General features: G+C 36.5%; 1 protein-coding gene across 36 annotated transcripts in view; it reads right to left on the minus strand.

The window, feature by feature from the left end:
- LOC134537607 (LIM domain and actin-binding protein 1) overlaps positions 1-25,931 on the minus strand; it is a 216,376-nt gene that overhangs the window by 30,129 nt on the left and 160,316 nt on the right. For 12 of the 36 annotated variants that reach the window (XM_063378227.1, XM_063378225.1, XM_063378236.1 and 9 more), the window contains 5 exons: positions 18,285-18,380; positions 15,854-15,993; positions 14,284-14,384; positions 10,830-10,992; positions 9,882-10,076 (listed from right to left, as the gene is read on the minus strand). In XM_063378227.1, the coding sequence (XP_063234297.1) occupies positions 9,882-10,076; positions 10,830-10,992; positions 14,284-14,384; positions 15,854-15,993; positions 18,285-18,380 (695 nt within the window). Of the gene's footprint in view, positions 1-9,881; positions 10,077-10,829; positions 10,993-13,606; positions 13,679-14,283; positions 14,385-15,853; positions 15,994-18,284; positions 18,381-19,801; positions 19,871-22,735; positions 22,856-25,931 lie in introns of all 36 variants that reach the window. The other 24 variants (XM_063378208.1, XM_063378217.1, XM_063378213.1 and 21 more) reach the window with 3 other exon arrangements.

Here is a 25,931-nt window from a genome sequence, read left to right on the forward strand (position 1 = left end):
AATATCTTGAAACATGGGCTGAATATAATCTTTGGAACACCTAATTAGCGTGATCTCTTCCCGTGTGCAATTGGTATAATATCATATACAGTAGAACCCTGTTATAATGTTCCTGCATATAATGTTTTCTTGCTTATAATGTCATATTTTTAAAGTACCAATATTTCCCCCATAAGGACAATGTATTTCATTCCTGCATATAACGTTCATAAATAGTGTAATTTCCTGCTTATAATGTTTGCTTTATAACATTCAATAAATGGGGAAAAAATGTTTTAAAACCAAATTATTACAACACTTACGATAAAAAGTTTCCTTTATGTATGTTTATGTTTACACTGCCATACAATACATGAAGTTTGTTAAAATACAATTTTATGCAATATACTGAAGGTACACAATGTTCATAGTTACGTGTCAGTTGGCACCCTTAATCAACTCTTCTCTTCCTTGCCATTCCAGTGGGTATTCAGATGCACGTACATAGTCCTACGATATTTAAGTTGCCAACCATTGAGCGAGGGCATAACTAAAAGTGTTTTCTATTGCTTACAAATAATTTTTTTTTCATTCATACGTAGGAATCCCAAAATTAAACATTTTCAGGTGGCGAAGGAGTAGACGTTCTCACTCTTAATGTTGTCATCATGAATTGTGAGACAATTTTACAAAAAATGTGGCAGTGTATCTTTAAAGACAAACAAAATTTAACCAGGGAACAAGACAAAGTTGAAAAATTGTTGGCTTGTTTCAGAAAATTCATGTATCAAGTATACTATCTTTGGTTTTAACATTAAAGTTGTTTACATAGCTTGGTGAGTCCATTGGCACAAAGCTCGAACATTGTTAAGTGCTAAATTGAGATTTCCTGCTTATAACGTTTTCCTGCTTATAATGTTTTCCTGCTTATGTTTTTTTCTTGTGCTTCCTTGAAAAACATTATAACAGGGTTCTACTGTATCTAAATATGTACCTTGATTGGCAACATATGGCTTTAAACCATCAATTACATTCCAGCAAATGTATGCCTACACTTAATCTTCAGTTACATCTAAATAAATGTTCTGATTGGATTATTTAATGGTTAACACCTTCCAACATTTTGTTCAAGTTTGTTTGATATCATCTACTTCAATTATATTTTATCATACTAAATTGTTTTATTTTATTTTTAATATTTAATGCAATGTTAGTGTTTCTATAATAGAATATAACAAAAAAATTCTGGCAACCTAATGCCTTTACGAAAAATAAATTTTTGTACAAGGAAGTACAAAATTTAGCATCTGTTTCACAGCTCTGATGAATTAGTTTATTCAGTGTACTTACTCGCCAAAAATTCGATGGTGCTAATTTGTGACTACCCTTAACATCCTGTTTCTCTTTACCTCTTTGCATGCTAAATAATAAATATTCCCTTTATGAAATCCCAACAGAACATTGTTTTTAATAATATTAATTATAGTGATATAATGACAATGGTTCAATACATTAGTGTGTGTATTTAAAATCACCATTAAGCAAGTACCTCTAGATTTTTTATACCATTTGTGAGTGCACTTTGGAATTCAACATCGCAGAACTCCTATTTGCTTTATAATAATAATAAATAATAATTATAAATAATAATAATAAATAATAATAATAAATTGATAGTAACAGAACAGGTGACAAATCCATGGACAATCAACATGCAAACCTACCGTGAAGGCCCGCCATATTTTGGTTTTTCTTCGTGTTTAGATTTCATCCAAGCACTTTTTCAACATGCATGCGTGTAAACAGCAACAAATATCATGTCAGTTAAATCTCATGCAATAAAATATATAGTACTACTTAAGACTAACATTCTTTCATGAGAAAAAAAAAATTACTTGCTCAATATTGTACAACCTGTGGATTATGCTCTATCAGTGTTAATGTAGCAATTAATAACTTAGTACCCAATTTACCAAATTAATAATATTATTTGAGTGAGAACAATTTAACACTGCATTTACTAATAAGTAATACTAATTTTTGTTTCTACTAATTAACGTATCTTACCCATCACAAGGTAAGTAGTACATTAAATATTTCTAGATTTTTTAGTTACGTTATGTGTTACCGAGAGTTAAAATGAAGCCACACACTCAACTCCAAAAGCCCAAACTGCATTACTCACCGAGCTCTAATGTCCTCCAGGAGTCGGGAACGAACTTGCTGTTCCCTGCAAGTTATTTAGAGCATGCAATGCCAACACCTTTCACACACTCCCACACAGCGACCCGACGGTACATTACGTACGGCACACTGTCCCAGACAAGTCATTATGGCCCCCGCCTACCTTGGTACACATACCGTGTGCAGAGCTTAAATTAAATCAGGGTTGGGGAAAAAAACCAAAGCACCTGGTTTTTTTGGTTTACACCACCTTTTTTTTTTTTTAATTAAATTAGTTTTTTTGGTTTTCAGCAAATTCAAATGAAAGTCATACAAAATCCTACTTTCTGCCACTCGTGTTGAACCAGAAAAGTTATATCAAAAACTTCAGTCCCGCAAATCTGCTCATCTGACTGGGACTACCACAGAAAGGGTATTTCCCCACAGGAGGAGGATTCTCCATAGAATGGATATTACCCACAAAATGGGGTTTTACAGTAGTCAGGGATTGCCCACAAAATAGGAATTAACTACATAATAATTTTAATTTTTGAGGATATAATTTACTGGGTATAATTTACAAATTATTCTACTAATTTAAATTATACAATCTTGATTAGTATACAAATTTTTGTTCCTATAAATCACAAGAAACAATGTGCTAACTTTTGTTATTAGAGTGGAATCATACCTTTAATTAAAAAAAGTTAGGATACTCTATGTAAAAACACTTTTTTTTTTACCACTTGGTTGAAACAAATGTGGTCTAGATCAGCCAAACCTGGGAAAAATCTCACAATTTGAAAACTTCAAGATACCAGAGTGGGGCCTATTTATGAAAAGCATTTAAGAATTTGCAGAGAGTCAAAAAGTAGTTTTGTTTCCGGATACAGTTTTGAAGTATATTTTTAGAAGAGTTAAAATTGCTGAAAGCAAATTTTCAAAGTAATTTTTAGATATAAAACTATCAGTACAGATTCTTAAAAGCTCTTAAAGGGACTTGCATTAAACCTTTTTTCATTTCTCCACCATATAATGTTATGTTCATAGCTCAAATTTCATAGCTGCCCCATACACGATGAGAAGACTGTGCTAGAAGCAACGAAGCAACGGCAAGCGTCGCACTTGTCACGCCTCACTGACACACACACCTGCATCCATGGCTAGGCGGGCCCCTTAACAGAAACCTGTTCATTCCGAACTACCATTTGTCAACAGCATTCTAAGTATGAACAGGAAAAATAATATTTATTTGTTTTTAAAAAACAATAAATAGCTAAACCACATGAACTAAGACAAATAAATTTCAAAACATATTCTAAAAAATTCTTACAAAATTGTACTGTTATATAACTATTTCACTCAAGCATACCAGATGTGCATTTCAATAAAATAAAATAAACATTAGCATGTAAAAAATTATAAAGAAACCAACATGATAGCAAATTATATGTTAAAAAAAAATAGTACCCACATATTTGTAATCTTTAAATGAGCTAATTTGTACTAAAAGTCAAACCAAAAATACAAACCTGAAGGGGTCATAATTTTGTCATTTAGCAATAAAGAGGTTTATTAATAACTAACCTATTATAAAATTTAAACAATTTTTATATAATCTGTAGATCATATTCAAATAAAAGTTAAAACTTGCACACCAAATTTACATTAAGCAATTTAAAAATACAATGATGGCTACACCGAAAACCAAAGCAAAGGTTTAGAATTTACCCACAAAAAGAAACACTACCGTCTTTTTGAATACAAAAATTTTTTGAAGATTTTACCCTAACCTTCAATGAGCCAAAGCAATGGCATCAGTATTATTTTAGTTGAAACTTCACATTACTTATTCACTTTGAACTGGAATATTTGTATTAACCATCCTTTACTACATTGAACAAAAAACAACTTTTTATTCAATTAACCTTACTTTTGTACTAAACCAATCACTTAGCACTATATCTCTCTCTCCTATGTATTATCCTAGGGATTGAGACACTATTTATTACCGAGCATTTTGAGACAGCATTTTTACTACCAAGTTCGCTGTAGTTGCAACAAGACTGCGAAAAGAACCACCAACAGTTACAACTTGTCTGGGACAGACCACAGCACGTATCTGCACACCGTACTTGGCCCCCTTACCTGTCTTGGACGGCTCCCACCTTGCCGACTGGCACCTCTCTGCTACAAAGCCGCATTAACAAACAACCACACACCTGCCACGTTTTCATTCCCCATACAACAGTGCGCCTTCAGCTACAAGAGGTTGTACTAAGAACGAGGAATGTCTGTACATTTTGTACGTGAATACAATTTGAGATGAGAAAAAACGTGGCAAAGCAGCGGAAATGGTTCGGAAGTTTCTCGAGTCTTAACCGTGCTACAACTGCAGTAGTAATGCTGCCAAGAGCCGTGTGATGGGGTTGTTAAGTTTAAAAACCAGTAATGCTATCTATGGAATGATCACAGAATTGAGAATGGACCCTTGCAGAGAGAAGTTTGTAAAAAAAAATCCTAAAGTTGAAGCAGTTAACACATCAAAAGATGTTTGGGCAGGACCATGGGTGAAAATTTGTAAATAAAAATATGAAAATGTAGGATTCCCAAAGAGAATGAGAAGGGGGGGGGGGGGGAGACCACAGGATAATGCTTACCATTCCCATTTCCCAGTTATGATTTTGTAAGCACAAGCGGGCCCCCTCGGAGAGACTTACAGATTCCAGGAGGTAAAAAGAGGGGGGAGGGGGGAGGGGGGGGGGGTGTTTCCATAATAAATTTTTCAATATGTATCTATAATTACTTGAATTTATAAAATACAGAGAATTTTTCAGTTAACGTACCTTCTTTGACCACTGATCTTCACTTTGTTGATTTTAGGCTTCCTGAAGGAGTGAGAAAGCATGCAAAATTCATGGACAATTTTATAAAACATTTATAGCGCGTAACTACTAATTTGCGTTAAATTTGATTGTGGCCGTTTTTTATACCGTAATGTTACATGTGTTATACGCAATCAGTGCAAACTATGATGCAAAAATTGGTTGTTATAAATTAAAAATTTATCAAAGCAGGTAACAGTCCCACATTTAGTTTACAACTTGAACTTCAAAACCATAATCATTTTTGTAAATTTACAGCATAGTAGAACGTAAAACATTTTTGTAACCAACCATAATCTATCTTTTATCAGGCATAAAATAAATCACCAGTTATGTGTAGCAAATCCAAATTTAATTGTTTTAAGGCTCACCATCTTGGATTTATAATACCACGCTACATCTTGCAGTACATCTTCCGTATTGCTTGACGTGCCATGAAACTTAGCTTTGGGTACTTAATGTCAAAAATTTGTGGACTTCTATGATATTATAAGTCCATCCATGAATTAATGTTACTTTTTCCTGGTAGTTCCAGGCCAAAACATGTTATCAAAAAAAATTGAGCTATTGTTTTATACAAAAGCTAATTAAGATATTTTTTTATCTCCTGTCATGCCATGAATTTGAATTAATACCTTAATTTTGATAATACAGCAAAACATTGAAAAATCTTAGATGGCCGGGCCTGATCCCGTAAGAATGAATTTCACTTCATATTCATTAGAATAAAGAACAAAAAAAAAAACTAAGACCCACCTGTATTTCTGCTTAGCTGCAGCATTTGTACTGGAATTTTAGCAGCATGCAAATAAAAATATTATTGGACAAAAATTTTTCAAGTATATAAAAAAAATAATTTCTGAAGTCAACTTTACTCAAAAACCAAAATGCATCAAAAGTTCAGGAATTTGCAAACTGCAAAGTTCTGCTACCAAACAAATGTGGGGGATGTTGCACATTCTGCAAGTTGGAGTACACAGGTTCACGTAGCAGACGTACCTAGACTTGACCTCTTTCACTGCAGTTTCCCTGAAGGACGTAGCAGCAAATGTCAGACATGAGAAAAACAGTGCACAATGAACCATTTTAGCTTAGAAGCAACTACCTACTGGCGCCACTATTACTACTATATGACTATAAGCTTGTCAGTTAATATCTTACATTAAAAGCCACTTGAAAAATTAAGCATTTATGTATAGTTAATGAATAAAAAATAAAACAAAACAAAACATTAGTTCAAATGTGCTCCGAATTATGGTCAACCACATGACCTAAGACCGTATAATTATTCTTTTGTTTTTATACAAAGAATTAAGACATTTAATTGTGCATGTCTGTGATGTCTTCAATCATGCATATGTTGTCAACCAAAACAAAATTATTTTACACAAATTCAAACAAACATATTTACAAGAAATTTTAATATTTATGTGCTATGACCAAAATTCTTTTGGCAACACCAAACTAGTGGAATTTCATAGCACATACAAAAAAAAATGTTTTAGTAACCCTTATAGCAATTCAACGAAATTTGTTAAATAAGCCACATTGCAATATTCCCTTACAATGACAAAAATATTATTTCAGTTAATACAATACTCAATAGTAAATGATATTTGTTATCTTATAGCATAATTCTGTTGATTGAAATATCACTTAAAATATCTAAATTTTAATTTTGAAGACACTAATAACTAGAGACACGGAAATTTCGCGAATCGCGATATAACACAGCAATTTACCTTAATTCGCGACAAAACACCGAAATCGCACAGCATCGAGAAATAAAACTGATAATAATGAATTAGACCACCCATGCAAGACATCGCGAAAAACAAGTAAACACGACGTTGACGGCACATCGCCATTTTTCTAAGTTTCAACATGGCCGCTTTGTAGTAATGAAAGTAAATAATGATTTACAGTATTCCCGTCACGTAATCATTACAATTTGAAACGAAAGCAGTAATTGCAATCATAAACTAATTAAAAAGAGAAAAATGTACCTGAGCATCAACACAAAGTTAATAAAAAATACAGGCGATGTTTTCAACACAATATAGCTGCCATGATTTTCAACCCGCTGTATTTACACATTAATCTTGTAGAGAAATATAAAATTTTAATTCTTCCTTTCATGTTGAACAGTTAACAACCTCATGCTTTCAACTACGTTTGACTGGCTTGGCAACCTACTCGTTAGAGCTGTAGGTGTAGCAAACCGTATGTATTCGGTACTGACTGAGTAACGGGTGCGCCATCTAGTATCGAGTAACGAAACGTTACACACGGCTGGATTTCGTTACTCGCATTTTTCGTATGTTTTATGCATGCGCGCGCATATTCGATGAATTTACGTTACAAAGAACGATGTTTGTTTATTAAGTATAATATGGAAATTTGTCGTCCAAGTTTTTTACTGTTTATAAAAAAGTATTTTTTACAAATTAGAAATATGTATGTTTTTGTTATTTATTATCGCGTATTTTCACGTTTTTTGTTGTTTTTATCTTAAAAGAGATAATATAATAAAACCGCTCTAATGAGATTTAATTGTTTCTTGGTTAACAAAAACTGTTAATTATCAAATATTGTTAATTGTTTATATTCTATTTATTATTATTTACGTGACGTCATACTGTACGCGTACGCAATACGACTCGATTCGTTGCTGCAACATAACATTGCATGTTATGCGGTATCAGAAGTAACGAGTAACGTAGCGACACGATAGTAACGAGTACTAATTGTTATAGTAACGAATACATACGGGTACACTTTTTTTCGTTACTTTTACACCTCTACTACTCGTAAACATGAACACATGGCACTACGCCGATTGATAAGCAAAATCAGTGACCTTTAACTGCCGTAACTACACTTCTCAGCAAATGCAATACGACCGCAGAGCAAGTGAATACGGCGTCAACGGGACAAAGAACAGCAGCAAGAAATATTAAAAGAATACTAAGTTGAGACATGCCGTGCCGAGGCAGCGCGCTAGGCGACACCGGGCCGTGCCGAGGCAGCGCGCTAGGCGACACCGGGCCGTGCCGAGGCAGCGCGCTAGGCGGCACCGGGCCGTGCCGAGCTGTTTCAAGCCTACAATTTTTATTTGCCAATAGTGTTGACTTTAGAGTGCAGTATACAAGTATACGCCGTGCCACTATTATTTAGCCAAGCAAAACTTGTAGGTCATAAAACCATTCTCAAAAGTTAAAGTAAACATGAAAAACCAAAACAGCGAAATAAAACCGAAATTTGATTTTTTCAAAACGAAATTTAAGGAAAAATAAAACCATTTTTACGGGACTCTACTAATAACCATAAATGTTTTAAAAACTACTAGTAATAAAACATTGTTATAGTCAAATAGAGTATGTTTCATTTAACCAAAAATTTATTAATACTATATCTATAGACAATTCTACACATTTTACTTTCAAAAGACTTACAAAAACAATTTAATAATATAATTATATTGAAACTTTAAAAACAGAATTTAGCTGAAATGAAACCTGAAAACCTAATTTTATTTGATAAAATAATTCAATGAAATGCTCTACTCTAATGCAAGATTTAACTAACATAAATCCCAAAACCGAATAATCAGACAATGAGAAAAACAAAACCATTCTACAAGGTTTGAAATAATATAGTCCTTCTCTAACACAATTAGTATTTATCAGCTTCTTTGTGCAAAATAAAAAAAGCCATTTCTGCGAACAATAGCTACAAATATTGCTAATAATTACATATTGTGTCCTTCCTTAACTGTGCAATATCAAAAGAAGGTGTTAAAAATAAAAGCTTTGCATTAAGAAGCATTTTATACACACGAGACACTACTTAAAAGTTACAATTTTTAATGGAATGATGGTAATCCCAGATTCATCACTTAAATGCAGCAAGGTAGCTGCATGGGATATATTTATAGACATGTTCCACCTAATGGCAACAATTTCACCACCACCACAAGTGTATTAATTACACACGCACACACACACACACAACGCACGCACACGCACACACAACACACGTGCACACACACACACACAAAACACACACACACACAAAACACACACACACAACGCACACACACACAACGCACACACACACAACGCACACACACAACGCACACACACAACGCACACACAACGCACATGCACAAAACGCACACACACACGCGCACACACTAATGGAGTCCTCACAGCCAGCTATACGAAACAGAAAGACAAATACTTTTCTTGTACACTAAACAAATTTTAGCAGTTTAACCTACCACAAGGTAATTAAAAAGAAATCTTCCAACTTATAAAATAAACTGGTAATATTGCTCCTCAATTCCACACACAGCGCGTCCCCATTTCCAAGTTTAATTTTGGCAATATTTATTTTGTGGTTTACGCCAATACTACTAAACTAGTCTGCAATCACTTCAGCACCTGCCATTCAAACTACTGCAGTACAGCCTGTTAAATCTGGCGCGTTCGGGGATAGTCATTACCGATTCGCGATTTTTCAGGATTATCGGACATCAGTTCAGTTTTAACGAGAATGCAATAATTTTTAAAAATAAGCTGTAATTAACTGCTCTATGGCTGTACACTGTTGCAAGACTGCAAATGTGATGTGTAACCCACTAAATAATTGTACCTACTTCATCGGAAAATTTTTAACATGAGCGGTTTGGTTCAGTGCCGGATTACAGAATATGCAGAACGAAATAACGCCAGATTAAAGAGGTATTACTGTAGTGATATAATAGTGAATCTGATCAGGATCTTAAAATAAACTTGTAATCCCACACGAGCAGTCCCAAGCCAGTCCCACCGCATGAACACGCACACTCACCGACACTTCATGTCCTCCATCTTGGTGAAGCTGACGGGCTGCTCTCGCTGCTTCCGGCTGCCTCGCACAACCCCCTTGTCGTTCTCCCCCTCGTCGTCCTCCCCCTCCTCCTCGCTCGAGCTGGACGACTCCTCGAACGGGATGCCGTTCAGCGACTCGTCCGTCACGCCGACGTCCATGCCCTTGGCCTGGAACCTGCCGTGCAAACAGGCTGTCAGCAGCGTCCAACCGACTGCGTGTGATCGCCAGCGCCCTCGTGCCTTGTAACCATCCACCTGCACCAAGGCCCATCTACAACTGTGTGGACGACACTGATCGCCGATTGGCACTGCAAGCGAGAGAAAAAAAAAAGCAGTACTCTTGTATGTCGTCTGCTTACTTCTAAAACCTCTTAAGTCCAGATTTTCCCAGTTTTATATTCCACGTGTATTTGGTGTATTTTTTTTTTTTCATTTTTTCATAGTGCATATGCTGATAAAACCTCGTAAGTCAACTCTACTTAGTCTCTTTTCTATTCAAAAATTACAAAAACCTCGTATATTTGTCAGTCGAAACCGTGCTCCAAAAGCTCATAAGTTCTCCTGTAAAATTGACTGAAATGGAGTTACGAGGTTTTAGAAGTAAGCAGACGATGTGCTTATCCAAAACTGTTTGCGTAACTCTTGGAGACCTTCGGCCAACACACTACGACGTTCACAGTTGAGAACATTAAAATTTATAACTGGGTCATTCTTTTATCAACACTCTTTTATGGACATACTGTGTATATAAAGTTCGAAAAATCACTTTTCCTCCAAAATAATGTTTTGTCCGTGGCTGACTGAAGAAAAAAGTAACGAGATTGTTTGATGTTGCAGTGGGAACTCCCTTCAGCATGCAAAAACCCCTGCAGAGACAGTTTCAAGTGAGAAACCAGCCGAGCTGGTGCGAGATAGATGGCCGGCCCACCTCGCGAGCTTGCTGAGGATGCTGGGCGACCTCTTGACGTTGACGGCGCTGGGCGACCTGTCGAGCTCGGCGGGCTCCTCCGTCGCCTTCTCAAACACCTGGAACCGCGACTTGACGTTGAGGGCGCTCAGCTCCTCCAGGCCCAGGTCTGGCTTGTCCGAGGCTGCGCGGGGAAACAAGACACTCGGTCAACAAAGCTCAGCCGCCCTGCGGCAGTCGGCGTTATCAACACTCGCTTTATCATAGAAAGAATGTCTCAAATGGAATAAGGAGGTACAACATTGCTTTTAAAAAACAATACTTTTAAAACTCAAAGAAATTTAATAAACTTTTAATTTTTTTTTTTAAGTTTGTCAAAAATAATTTTTGGATTAAAAAATGGTGGCCATAATCAAAATGGTGGAATCAGATTTATCAAAAATTAAAATGAATTTTTTTTTTTTAGTATAAATTTTAAAATTTTTCCAGATTTTCTTTGGGAAACAATAACTAATTTTCCAGATGCCGGCAAAATTTCAAAATGGTAGAATCTGTGCACATTCCTCATCAGAACAAAACAAATATGTAAAATTTCATCTCTATTACTTCAAAACAGTAGTGGTTCGAATTTAACTTGCAAGATTTGAACTGAACATATAAACCAACAAACTGACATGTGAAGTTAAATAGAAGCTTGTAAAAATCATTTCAGTTGAACTACCCTATCACACTTCAAGAAACAAACCCCTACAACAACCCACTCTCACAAGTCAATATAGAAAACTTTTGTAAAAAATTTATGTCCCAACAATAAGTATGTAATAAATAAGTAATAATTAGTATGTAGAAATATTTTTAATATTCTGAAAATCTGAAACCATACAAAGTCTATTAAATTTTGTCTAATATTATTAAGATATAAAAATCGTGAAACTACTTTTAGTTTCTTCTATAACAAAACAAAAGTAGAAGGTATTACAAAAAATGGAATTTTTTTTTTTTAAGTTACTCTATCAGGTTATATCAGACATGTTAAAAAATTAAACAAAAAAAAGTAAGCCACAATTAAGTTAACAGTAAATCAGTATAAATTCCATTATATGAAAATTACAAAACATCAAACAAATGTATTAATTGAGAAAATTATATTGTGATCAAATTAATTGCTTTTAGCATCCCTCACTTGCATACAGAACTAGGTACAAGAGAAGAGAAAGTTCAAAAACTACTTTTGAGTTTTAACCGGATATGAACTTTGTAGTTGAATTCTAAGGACTAAAAATTAAATTTTCATTGAAACAAAGAATTTTTTAGGTCCAGATTTAACTTCTAGACCTGCTACTTTCACAGTAGCTTGAAAAAATGTCCACATTAGAAATGTGGCAGACATAACTGTGATGAATGTACTGGGGTTTTATTCCAAGTTACTCTGAAAGGCCTTCCCGATCGTAAAACGACTTATCTAAAGATTTCACGTGTTTGGTATCATAAGTTACGTGTGGAATGTCAATTCTCCGTGACCGCCCATCGGGACAGCGCAACTGCTACTGGACTCTCGGAACCCGACTTCACAATTGGCAACTCTTTCAAACATGACGGCTTGGAAGCGTTGTGGCAACAGTTACGTTTAAGCTTGGGTATTCACTCATCCAGTATTTATGCACTACTTACATTATTCTTAAATTAAATTAAAATACATTTACCAATTTCTATTTAACTGCCTATTATTCCAATAAATACAAATTATTACTATATTACATAGTTTCCTCAGATTGTTCATCGAAGGTCGAAGTGGCAGAGTAGCAACTATTTGGTGAAAAAATTATGAAGATTAATGGCTGATTATTGTGCCATGTTAGTCTGGAACACCCAGGAGGAGGACACAAAAGAGAAATGGTGGGGATACGTTAGACCTGGAAATTGCCCAGAGAGCGAACCCTCATACTGCTACAGAACGTGGAATAGCATTTTAAACACTAGTCAGTAAAACTGATTTGTTATGATTGGCGAGCGAGCAGTATGTCTGCATCGATATCGAAAGCTTACGATAGAATTAACGAAAAACTTAGAATAAACCCCCTCCCCCAGGATGCATGCTTAAGGCAGTTCATTTTCCTCTAAATTTAGCATCTGCTCCAGCCCTGAATCATCTATTATTAAACAAGATTAGACATGGGTTATGAAAAGCAGCATTGCTTAGCATCAGCTTTCTTTCATATTTATCTAAAAATTCACCCTCTATCAAGCAGGAACAAGTTTGTTTATACTAATTTGACAACAATTTCAATCTTAATTATGTGCTTTCCTGGAAAGATTATTTATCAACAGACTTGAACTTACCAAGCACAATGGCAAATATAACTTATTTATTGCCAAAAGGCAATTAAGGTCCAACCGAAGAAAATAAGTTATTTTTAGGCTGAAGACCAATTACAAATATATTTATAATAATATATGACTATATTAATACATAAAGTCATAACATTCTTAATTTAAAACAATCCTATTCAGAAAGTCTAGAATGGTAGATGATTATAACCAGCAAACAATCTTGAACTGAAGTATTTTTTAAAAATATTTATGTGCAAATAATTTGATCACAATCTGAAATGTTATCACACCTCATTTTCCATGCAGAATTTGCAAATTCAAACAAAATTATAAGCAGCTGGAATATTATTCATACTAGCATCTTCTTCAACATCAGACTTACACAAGTTAATGCTTACTGGGGGGTGTGTTAGTGCCAAAGCAGAAACTCATTCTGAGCACAACACAGCACACCTAGTTACCCCTACCTCTGACCACTTCTGGTGGCAGTTCTATTGGTTGATTTTCCCGGATGATCAACTCATGTCTGCGAAGGCGTGCTACAAAGAAAATTAAATTTAAACATGAATAATCAACCCTAAAATATAACTCCTCATTTTTCCTCGATAGAGATGACCATATGACTCACTCACTTAAGTATCTCAATTAACTATTTTTCAGGAAGTTTTTGCTATAAAAATCTTTTATAATCCAAAGTTCAAGTTATGTTACCTTTTTAACTAAGCTAGCAAGCAACAATTCTTTTAGTACCTATGAAATGGTAAATTTACTACAATAATACAATAGTCCCATTAATCCGGACATCCTGTTGATCCGGACAGGATTTAATCACAAAGATGCTTTGTTAATTCTACTTTAGTTTGTATGTTAAAAACTTAGGCCTACATAAACAGTAGAATTGAAACTAAATCAAGCTGTAAACAAGTTTTATTTATGGGAATAATAACTACTGTATATATTTACAGTTTTAGCCGTCTAAAATTTATTAAATGCATTTCAAGAAATTTTGTTTAATACAGACTTCTGTGATCGAGACAGGGTCCTGTCCTATCTTACCAGATTAGCGGGACTTCACTGTAAGAATGTAATTTTGTTTTTGAAGTAAAGACATTTGGGGGGAAAAAAAATATTTACAACTACTCACGCATCTCATGCTCATCTTCCAAAACGGCCTTGGGCTTGAACAGCTCTCTGAAGTGTGGCTTGCAGTACAACTGGCCTTCGTGGCTACTGTAGATGTCCAATCTGAAACAACAAAGAACATGTAGATTTTTAACTGGTAAACAAAAGAATAAAGCATAAATATTACTGGTTACTTAAATAACAACAGCTCGCACATTTGTGACTAAGGGCATATCCAGCTCAAAAACAGACAGAAATAGAAGAGGGAATTTTTCGAAATTCAACCAGTTTCATGTGGGAGAAAGATCCATGGAGCCGAGCCATACAATAATGTTATGAGGCTGCTGGAGATGAGGCAGGCCAGCCTGTGGGAAAGGGGCATAATGCAGGTAGCGCCCGTCCCTCCCCTGCCTCTAAGTGTACATCTGATTAGCGGCCTCTTTAAATTAGTCCGGGATGCCTCTGTCTCGTCTAGGCGAATTGCAAGCTTTGCAGAACCCTGCCCTCCCCAGCTTTCAAGAGTATAGTTTGGGAAAAATAAGCTTTGTTTCGTCAGTTGCTTGCAGGCTGGACCGAGACGTAATGCCATTTTGACGGACTAGCAATATGTATTATTGTTAACAGTTTCAAGTGATTCAACAGTCAGAAAGAATTTAACACCCAACTATCTGCAATTTCATATGGGATATTCTCCAAGCGGATGTACATACAAGGAACAATCTTCATCTTGGCCGGGCAAAATTGTGACTTGTCAGAGATTCTGCAGGTCCCAGAGTCCCATCCACTTGAAGTGGCATTCCTAGGATGCCATTTTCCTTGTGTTAAGTTAGGGAACCTATGATGACGACACTTCTGAGTGTTACAAGAACTTTCCATGGAACTAGCAGGCATCAAAATGAGAGCGACCTGCGAGCTGAAGTGAAGTTAAAAGTGAGGCTGGTGGCGATACTGGCGAATCCTCGGAACAATGAGAGACTAGTTAAGTGAAGAGGGTGAGTAACCCCTTGGTGAGCAATAGCGGACGACAGGCTTCGTATGCGAAGATTTAAGCATCAGGAACGGTGCCACGACTCAGCGGACGAGAGTAATGCGAAGCAGTGTGTCGGGACCGAGGTGCGTGGTAAGAGATGAGCAGTAGAGAGCCACAGTAGAGCCGAGGTCTAGTGGGAAGAGCGAACATTGGACTTATTAAAGTGTTACTAATTTAGGCCAGACATTTATATTGTCGTAATTCAACAAATGTAAATATTAGGTAAGTAGAACTGCAATTATTTTTTTAATTTCCATATTTTCCTACACCAAGAAATTCCTGTCCGGTCATTTTTGAGAATGACAAGAGGCGGATATGGTAGTCACAAAGTGGTTCCAATCCCAGGCGGCAGACTTCTTACGACACAGGTATTCAAAAGCTGACCCAATGTTATGATAATTGACTCAATTCCAATGGCGAATATGTTGAAAAATAGCGTAACACTTGCTGTATCTGTTGCAATAAACTGTGTCTTGTTTCCGTAAACGGCCCCAGGTGACTACTTTGTGGACGCGCCTCGTAGGTTCCAAGTGCAGACCGCGGAGGGGGGGGGAGGACTCACGTGAGCTGCTTGTTGCACTCCTTGCAGCGGAAGCAGTTCTTGTGCCAGACGGCGCGCTCCGCCTTGACCTGCTCCATCTGGAACACCTGCTTCCCGCACGACCGGCAGTTGGTCGCCTGCTCCGGGGACGCCGCGGCGGTCTGCACCACACACACATACGCGTGCCATCAGGTCAGCGGTGGGACCTTCTACACCCGCAGACACCCCTAGACACCCGTATACACCCCTAGACACCCGTATACACCCGTATACACCCGTATACACCCCTAGACACCCGTATACACCCCTAGACACCCGTATACACCCCTAGACACCCGTATACACCCCTAGACACCCGTATACACCCCTAGACACCCGTATACACCCCTAGACACCCGTATACACCCCTAGACACCCGTATACACCCCTAGACACCCGTATACACCCCTAGACACCCGTAGACACCCGTAGACACCCGTAGACACCCGTAGACACCCGTAGACACCCGTAGACACCCGTAGACACCCGTAGACACCCGTAGACACCCGTAGACACCCGTAGACACCCGTAGACACCCGTAGACACCCGTAGACACCCGTAGACACCCGTAGACACCCGTAGACACCAGCCAATACTACACCACGCCAAACTGATAGCACCAGGCATCAACACTAATCAGTTAATTTAGACAACGTCCTTCAGTATTTTGTTTCTAGAGTTTCTTTTAGAAATGACTTACAAGAAGTTAGGTGTACTTTATCCTGAAGCATCTCATGCTTGTTTTTCTCAATAAAGTTATTTTATTCACTTTTTTTTGGAACACTAAATATTTTTGTTCAGTGATACCTTTAATGCAGTACACACATGTTCGTGCAAATAATCTCAATCTAATTCTTCATTATAAATTTTGGTAAACCAATATTTCAGTTAACAAAAGGTTTTTGGAAATTAAATATCTGATACTTTCACCAAGGTTATGGTTTTTTTTTTTTTTAACTAACATCATGTCAGGACTTGAAATTTCAAATTTTAACAGCCTTCGACTGAAAAATAACACTGGCACTTAAGCTAAAAAAATATTCAGATTAGCTTGGTTGCACAGCAGCTGGGCTCTTGAATTAAGTTCAACAAGTTTTATAACATTTCTACAACATTTGAAAGCAGGAAGATTTTACAAGAAATTTAACAAGTTTAAAAGGGCTAAAAATCACCTTTATCAAATGTTACTATTTATATTAATTAAATGAAACTAAGCAAAATACAGATTGTCACATGTTAATAATTTTTGATCTGAATTAAAGATGAACTTAAAACTGTCATGCATTTCAACAAAATCCATCAGAGAATCACTGTCAAAACCACTTGGCCAAAGCATACTAATCAAATACATATTAAATGTTTTAAAAGCAGACAATTCACAAGTAAGCTAATTTACTGGTGTCTGAATAGACCTTACCACAACTGTATCAAGTCCCTTCTCTTATGGTCAAAGCGATCCCTATAAGACGAAAGGTGTCCAAGTATTTCAGTTTTGCCCGGATGCAAGTCAGTATTTTGTAATGAAAACTCCACCGCTTTAATGATAAATTGTCTTGGGTCATCCAATGGAGGACATTGGGGACACATCCACATTGTTATATTGTTTAGTCAGGGGAACAGTAGACCAACAATGCATCACTGCTGATGGCCATCATGTTCCTGATGCGATCTTCAGAACTTGGTAAAAGAAAAATAAGGATGTATACTGATTTCAATAAAATATACCTCATTTCTGCAGGTTTCTCAGTTTTTTCTTAACAGCCCTTTAAAACCGATACATCTTTCCCCATCATGTACATGATCAGGAGTGCAAAGCAAAATGTTTCACAACAAAAGAATACTGCTCACAGGAAATCTTTTCTAAAGCCAATGTTACTGTATAATTTTCTCCCTACTGCATCCTTCCCTTGACAATTTGCTGGTGAATTACACTGCACTTCAAGGACACTTGCCCCATCCCACTTTCTACAAATTAATTTACCCTACTCACTTGCCGAGAAAGTTCTGAACGCATGCAATTCCTTGAAACTAGCTTCAATATCAGTCCCTGAAATTATAATTGCTGAATATCATGATGACAGTCTTCACGAGTATAGTCCAAAGGTGAAATAACACGACAGTAAAATTAAAAGATAGATTTAGTTTCACTTGCGTATACAAAAATTATCATGGAATTACACTGGTTTTGTTCACCTACTTTAAATTTTTTTTCTGGTGTTGGGTTTCTAAAACCAAGAATTAATTCTTAAAATATAATAATAACCGCAGAAAAAAATTATACCATAATTTTCTTGGAACATATACATACTAAAATTTCTCATTTCAGAGGACTACATAAATCAAACATCTTAACTGTTCCTGATTACGCTTTACTGAAGCCACTACGAAGCCTTTAACTGTATTAACGACTTACCTGGTTAAACTGCTTCTGTACTTTGGCAGCATCCACGGAGCGCACATGGAGAACAGACTTCTTGCTGAGTTGATCGAACTTCGAGAAACTTGACTTCTGCAAACCAGCAACACCAAAAATTTCGTAAAATAATTCACAATTTAAAATCAAAATTCATTTTTCTTTGGAGGAAAACAAAACTCCACAAAACCAGCTACTAGAAAACGGATCAAAATTAGTGCACATTATACTTAGCCCTTTTAAAAGTTATAAGAAACTTTAAACATAAAACTTCACCTGCTTATGACATGGTACACTGCGTAACTTAATGTTTTAGGTACATTTTATTTTCACATAACAGTTCACTATTCGCCAAAAATAATAACCATTGCCCAGCACCTTTTTCTACAAAAGAAACTGCAGAAGTAGAAAAAAAATTCAATTAAAGTTAAGAGTAAACATTTATGGTGTTTAGTGAACAGAGCATAGAAGCGACATTAGAACGCAGGACACAACAGTGAGAACACAGTACCATAGGTGCCATCGCGCGCTGCTAACGGGAGGAGTGGGCGAACTGTGGGGCAGAGCCCACAGGAACAATGGCCCCAGGAAGTGGAGATAGAGAAGGGGGGGAAGAGGGGAGAATGTGAGTGGGAGGGAGGGAGGGAGGGAGGGAGGGAGGGAGGGAGGGAGGGAATGAGAAGCTGGCGAGCATGTCACCGCACCGTGACAAGACACGCTACGCTGCACGCCGACGTCACACACGATGCACGCTGAAATGGCAACCCATAACTACCACAAGGAACTGTGATGTGTTGCCCCTGAGCCAAGGCGGTAATGCAATACACTAGCATGTTGCAAACACCATATTGCTGTGACTGAGGGAAAAAAAAACTCATGAAATTAGCAACCCCAATAAAAAATTATATTAATTTTAAACAAATTTGCAATGAGCATTTAAAAATACTAGGAAAAGTATAAAAGCATGAAGGACTACTTTTGTTGCTTTAAAAACTTTCCAGGAACCAAATATAGAATTTTTTTGAACTTACAAAATTTAGGGGTTACACAGCGATACAAAATAAGGGTCGCCATGAAATCTCACCAAATCATAGCTCTGCACACACAACAAATATAGTGTATTTTACGGGCCTTATACCAAGCAAGATGAAGACAGTTTTACTTACATCACCCGGCTATGCACAAGAGACTTATAGTTGACGAGATCTCCAAGAATACTGTGGGATCTGGAGCGGTTATATTACAAAACATCGCTAGTTGCCACATAGACCAGTCTCAAATGCAGAGTACCCAAACATCTTTCAACCAATCCCAAATTTGACTGATAGTACAGTAACCTATCAAACTAATTCTCAGAGTTATCTTACTGTAAGAAATGTACCAATTCAAAAACTGAAATTTGGTAGCCCTATAATTTGCAAACCTTCTACTATAAATAACAAAATCAAAAATCAATGATGTGTACCAAAAGAATTCTTAATATTAGTGAGATACAATTAGTCTTAACATAAGCTTACCATGTTCTTCAGCATTTCCTTAGCAGTGGGCTTGTCATCCAGATGGACCAAACTGCAGTAGCTAGCTCGCTTCATGCAACATGCAGTTAGTAGTAATGATTAGTCCAGCTCATACGTCATTGCAATACACCCTCGCGACCCACCCAGAGAGTGTGGCAAGTGGTACATTACATCCTGGGCCTTTAAGTTAGTGAAGGCCCCTACACACGCTCCAACACCACCGTCCTAGTAGGGGTCTTGTCCAACACAAACTGACCAATCCAGAAGACACGACCACCAGACCTTATACAAGTTCTTGTGGTGCACAATGCTCTTAAAAGAGGCTCTATATCTCTATTAACAAATTAAAAAATTGGTGTATCTCTCTCATACAGAACTAAGTCATTTCTGAGGTCCTGGATGGAACAGCCGTCATGTGGCATATCCCAAAGACAACAGTGATGTTTCTAACATTCAAGTAGTTTACAAATTACTATCTTTTCCGTTTCAGACACTCGAGACGTGTTAACTATTGAACAACATCACAGCACGTACGACAAATGACAACACTAAACATATTACGACCCAACAGAATAAGTATTGGGAGAGTTGGAAGCTAGATTATTAGCCACACCTAACCGTACAATCATCAAGTTCGACACTTTCCATGACACCTGCTCAGAAAAATACGGCCGTCTGACCCAGAAAGTAGTTGTCCCAACCGTTAGGTGGTCGTGTTAAGAGCAAATGTAGAGGCCTCAAGGGGCCTCACAGTTTTAAAATATGCCTACATAATGCTGCAAAATATACATATCTGGTAGCAAAATTTACGATTTATTAAAGCAGCAAACACGAAAAAATGCTGAACATAATTATCTGGGTTGATGGTAGTACCGTTAGTCAATAAGCCAGTAAGGCACCTATCCTTACAAGTAATTTGTATAGAAGAACTGATATGGTGAGTAATATATATATATATATACTGCCTCACATCTTTGAAAATTTGGCCACGTATGTACCTCTGGGTGGACCTGCATCCATATACCAAAATACATACAAGAACTTTATTTAACACTATTACCTGCAGCTAACCCCATTCACAGAACATGTCTCTGAACTGACCAAGCACGAAAAAGTTAAGCATTTTTTGTGAGAGACATTTAAAAAAAATTTCAGAATTCTTCACTACAATGCATCAACTCAGACCAACTACAAGAAGAAAGCAAGCAAAAAAAAGTCAAACACAAGCTACTGTGGCATCTTCATCAAGATGATATGATATTGTGAATGCAAAAAACTTTTATTCACGTTTATTGAGCACTGGCTGTGGTACCATTTGGGGATGGATTAGATTCACATTTGGTCATACATCCACAGTATCATTAACATTATTTTGAGGTAGACAGAAACGAAAGTGAATTCATGTAAATAAATTTAACCCAAATAAAAATGTAAATAAAATATTTATTGAAACTTAAAATAATTGCACAGTATAAATTTACATAAATACATTAATACTTGCTCTCCATGTGATTATTACTGTGACCCATGTTAATATGTATATTATAATTTTAACGGTTTTTGTAAGTGCAGGTCATATAAAACTACTTAAAAATATCCAAGATTCACAGACTTCAGGTATTTTAAGCTAAAGTCTGCCAAAAGTATAAAACTTATTTTAAATTTGTAAAAAAAAAAAAAACTTTGTTCTATTTGAACACTGGTTTTGGAATGAAAATGTATCTTTGTAATCAAGAGAATTTTAAAACTTTGTCCAATTTTAAATATTAATGGCCAATTTTAACATCAGAATATTTACCTAAAATAAATAATGATAAGTGAAAAGTTTAAATAAAACTGGCTTGGAATTGGGTTTGCAGCCAAGGGTTTGTAGCCAAAAAAACAGAATTTTTACTTTGCCTTTTTAAGTCAAGTTGTAAATAAAATTCAAGAACACTAAATAATAACTTATAAAACCCAAACAAGCTGCACCTTATTCCTGACCGACAAGAAGCAGAATAGCTATGCTCTCAAAAATATTCTACTAACAAACAGTGCTACTACAAAATGAATGAACCAAGTCACCTTTGAAGTAAACAATTGCCATAAATGATATTGTAACAGCAGGAGCATAGTCCAGGATTTTATTTCTGTGGTGGTAGACAGGTGGTCTTTGGTGGGAGATGAAGAGGTTAAAATATAATGATATTCTTTACAGTATTAAAAGTAACTGCAAAAGCAGTAGTATAGTAAAAGCTCAAATTCAGCAAAGTAAGGGGCCATGGTCAAACCAGATTAGTGATCCTGCCCGATTAAAGTCAATATATTTTTTTTAATGGGAATATACAAAAAAAATTTATTAAAAAGTACAATGGTATTTATAAGCTGCTCTATGGCAAACAAAAACTATGCAAGAGCATTACTCCAGGAATGCTCAAATAAAAAAAATTTATTTATAAAAAAAACTATATGAGCAGCTCTGTTTGTGCCAGATTACAGAAAGTGTCTAACCTAAGAACGTCAGATTAAAGAGCACTGATTAAACAAGTCCAAAGAATTCTAATGCAATGGGAGAAATATATAACCATGGGTAGTACCTCTTGTGCAACCAAACATTGAGGTGTTTTTTTTTTGCTTCGTTGCCTTCGCTACTCTCAAGAGGTAGAAAACTATTTGATAACTAGTTAGTTGTAAGATGCCTACATGCGCCTGTTGAAAAATGATTAAGATTATAGACACTAATCTAATATACACAAAAGTTATTAAGAAGATGTACGAACCCTGTATAATTCGAAAAAGCGTCACTTCTGACAGATTTGAAAAAGCGTCACTTCTGACTATACTCTTAATTGAACAGTTTATTCAACCACGTTTCAGTGTTCCAGCAAGACCTACGGGGCAGAGGAGCTGGGGAAGGTAGGGGTGGGGAGGATATGTTGGGGTCGAGCTACTCACCAGCGCCTTCACAGACACTCCAGTAAACACGTCCAGCTCGCAGCCGAGATTGGCCGGTGCCTCGGAGAGCCTCGCGCCGCCCGACCGAGCCGGCCTCAGGTCCCCGAGGGAGCGAGTTTTCTGATCGGAACGTGCGGCACACATGCAGGGGACATGCAGCATGCACAACCATGCCTCGACAGGAAAACATCTTTCTCGTTCGTGGGTTTTTAACATTAAATGGTGATGCTATGCACAGAGGTTATAGTGGACTCCGAACCACTCGAGTCCAGACACTGTGCTCGTAAATTTGAGTTGTGCCGTGTAATCAACCCTGTGACCATGGGCGTCGCAACCGGAGGGGACGGGGGAGACACGTCCCGTCCCGTCCGACCCCCCCCCCTTCCCCAATAATAAAAGTCTTCAATTTCGTCCCCTCCAATAATATGTTTAGTTTCGTAGTTTCTCCTGATGTTTAAACTAATGATTTTGTGTGGATATAGCACCAGCAGATATGTTAAATGTGTTTTTACAAATTTGTTCTCTGAAAACATTTTTTATAAAAAATAAATTATGTAGTGCAACCAACCATAATTAGAATATTTAGGAAAGCAAAATGCCTAAAAACCACCTTTTTGCACCTTCAAACCCCAAATTTTCCCGGGGGAGGACTTCTTTTCCAGGGGATGGATATTCCTCAAACAACTAAAATCAATTGAAGTCCCCTCCCCCCCAAATATATCCTTGCGACGCCCATGCTGTGACCCTCACCACACGAGCGCAATGGGTTAGCAAACAAAGCCACAGAGGACCCTAACCAGACCGGCACCAGGCACAAATGAGCATCCTAGAAATCACTTTAAAAAATATTTTACTTTCTATTGATCAAATGTAGTTAAAAGCGTGGTTCAACACAGACTGCTTTTATATTTCCATAGTTATGAATGGTTCAAAAATGGAGAAAATATGGCCTCAATCCCTCACCAAAAAAAAAAAAAAAAAAAAAAATCACCAGTTGGTGTAAATACCTGTGCTATAATTACAATGACTTTGTGATCCTGTGAAATTTTGCAAATTGTGTCACCTTTTTGACAAGAAGGGGTCTGAAAGTATATTAAAATTCAATATTCATGGATAAATTGATATTCTATTCAAAATTTGATTAAAATAAAAAAACAGGATTCACTGAACTTGATTTTTTTGTAAATTGATTATTGTGTGTGTGTGTGCGCTAACACAATCTTATTTTTACCTGTTATAAACCAGAAATTACAAATTTCAGGTCACCAATTCTAGCATTGCATTTCCATAGATGTATTTTGATGAAGAACTACTGTACTTAGCTCAATTACTAACTTAATGCATGTATGCCAGACAACCTATGCTTTTCTATACTTTCAATTACAGAAATAATTTTTTTTAAGTTGATTTTGAAAGTGTGCATAGTATTACAATAAATCATTATCTGTTGTGTTGAGATAATCATACAGAAAAATTAATTCACTCTCTCACGTTCATAAATATGGCAGAAAAATGTTTTCTTGCCAAATAATGTTACAAAGGACTATAAATGGATACTAGTAACCAGCACTGAAATAAAAAAACCAAAATAAAAAATTCAAAGGTAACCACGTTCTTCTGAAACCGAGTGCACAGCAGCAACAAACTCACTCATTACACAAATGACTAGAAATAATTTAAAAAAATGTCGCAAACGATTATGAAAATAAACCTGGGACTTGACTCTGGAGACTAATCGCATTCTATCTTCCAGCCTTAATAATTAAAATTACGATGAAATTATTTACACCTACTCAGCCAGCTACTTTGGGTCAAAGCCTCACCAACAAAGTTTCGTTGACATTCTAACAAACTACTATTCTTCAGAACAGTTCATTTTCGACAGCCAAGAAACACACACAACCTTGAAGATGTTTCCACCACAGGGAATTTTTCCCCTTCAAGCCTGACGCCACAAACCTGCTCTACTCTCTTCCCTTAAAAACCTGCAAATGCTTCGTACAGCTCCTATGAGTCAGCTTCATACACTAGTTCTGCGTAAGGATGTGCACGCATACATCACATCATGACCGACAACAATGCGCTAAGTGACACTAACGAGGCAGCATCTGCCCCAGGGCCGTGCCTTTTGCACGGCTGGCAGTCTGAGAATTCCACCGAGGACGAAACTGTGCTGTTACGGATGAACTTGAAAGAAACTGCCTGCATTATTACTGCAGATCGTCGAGATACCTCACACATCATTCTTCACAAAACACTGTAGTGCGAGAACTTACAAGGTTACCATGTCCTAAGGTTACCATGTGTGCACAAGATTAACAAATCAGCATTTCAGGTATGATTTTTGGAAGAAAAAAAAATAGTAGAAAAAATTTTTACATTAATATTTATACATTGGTAAGGTTTCCAACAATACATGAGGCATGAATTAAGACTTTTGAAAAAGGTTTTGCACTGATGTGAAAAGTTTACGATTATAAAATACTCCCATAAAGGTTGTGTGCAATGTGTGTTGTTTGTTAGTTATAAAATATACATTACATGCATATTATACCATACAAATACATGGCTTGAATAAAATTTGTAAAAAATTACGACTGGCACTTGAAGCCGAATATTTGGCACGTCACATTAAGAGTTTCCTCTATCAAACAGCTGGCTCGCAGTCTGCATTAATTGCATCGCGGAGATGAATGTGTTTTTTTAGATTGGTGATGCTTTTAGTTCAAACGAATATATGCCAATCACTCAGTCTCAATTTTGACATATGTCCACCGCCAACTGATAGAAAAGACGGCGACACTTAAATGTGATTTAGTAGGTTCAAAACATTTTATTAAATTTACTTTCAATTAACGCTGGAAGACAGAATGTGATAATTCCTTGTAGACTCATTTGCGTAATGAGTGAGTTTAGTTGCAGATGTGCACTCAAGTTTCAGAAGAAAGTGGTTACCATAAAATTTTTTATTTCAAATTTTATTCCAGCGCTTGTTACAAGTGTTCATTTATAGTCCTTTGTAACAACATTTAAGACTGGAAGACAGAATGCAAGTCAGGTACCAGATTTGTTATGCTGAATCTGTCGCATACATAGCTTATCGCACGGGACAAAAGTAATCCAGTCCAATTCAACTTTCTTTTTTTTTTCTAATTCACTCGTGACAAAGCAAAATACTGACTGTAGTTAACTGAAG

The sequence above is a fragment of the Bacillus rossius genome, chromosome 12, assembly GCF_032445375.1.
Source record: "Bacillus rossius redtenbacheri isolate Brsri chromosome 12, Brsri_v3, whole genome shotgun sequence".
NCBI classification, from domain to species: domain Eukaryota; kingdom Metazoa; phylum Arthropoda; class Insecta; order Phasmatodea; family Bacillidae; genus Bacillus; species Bacillus rossius.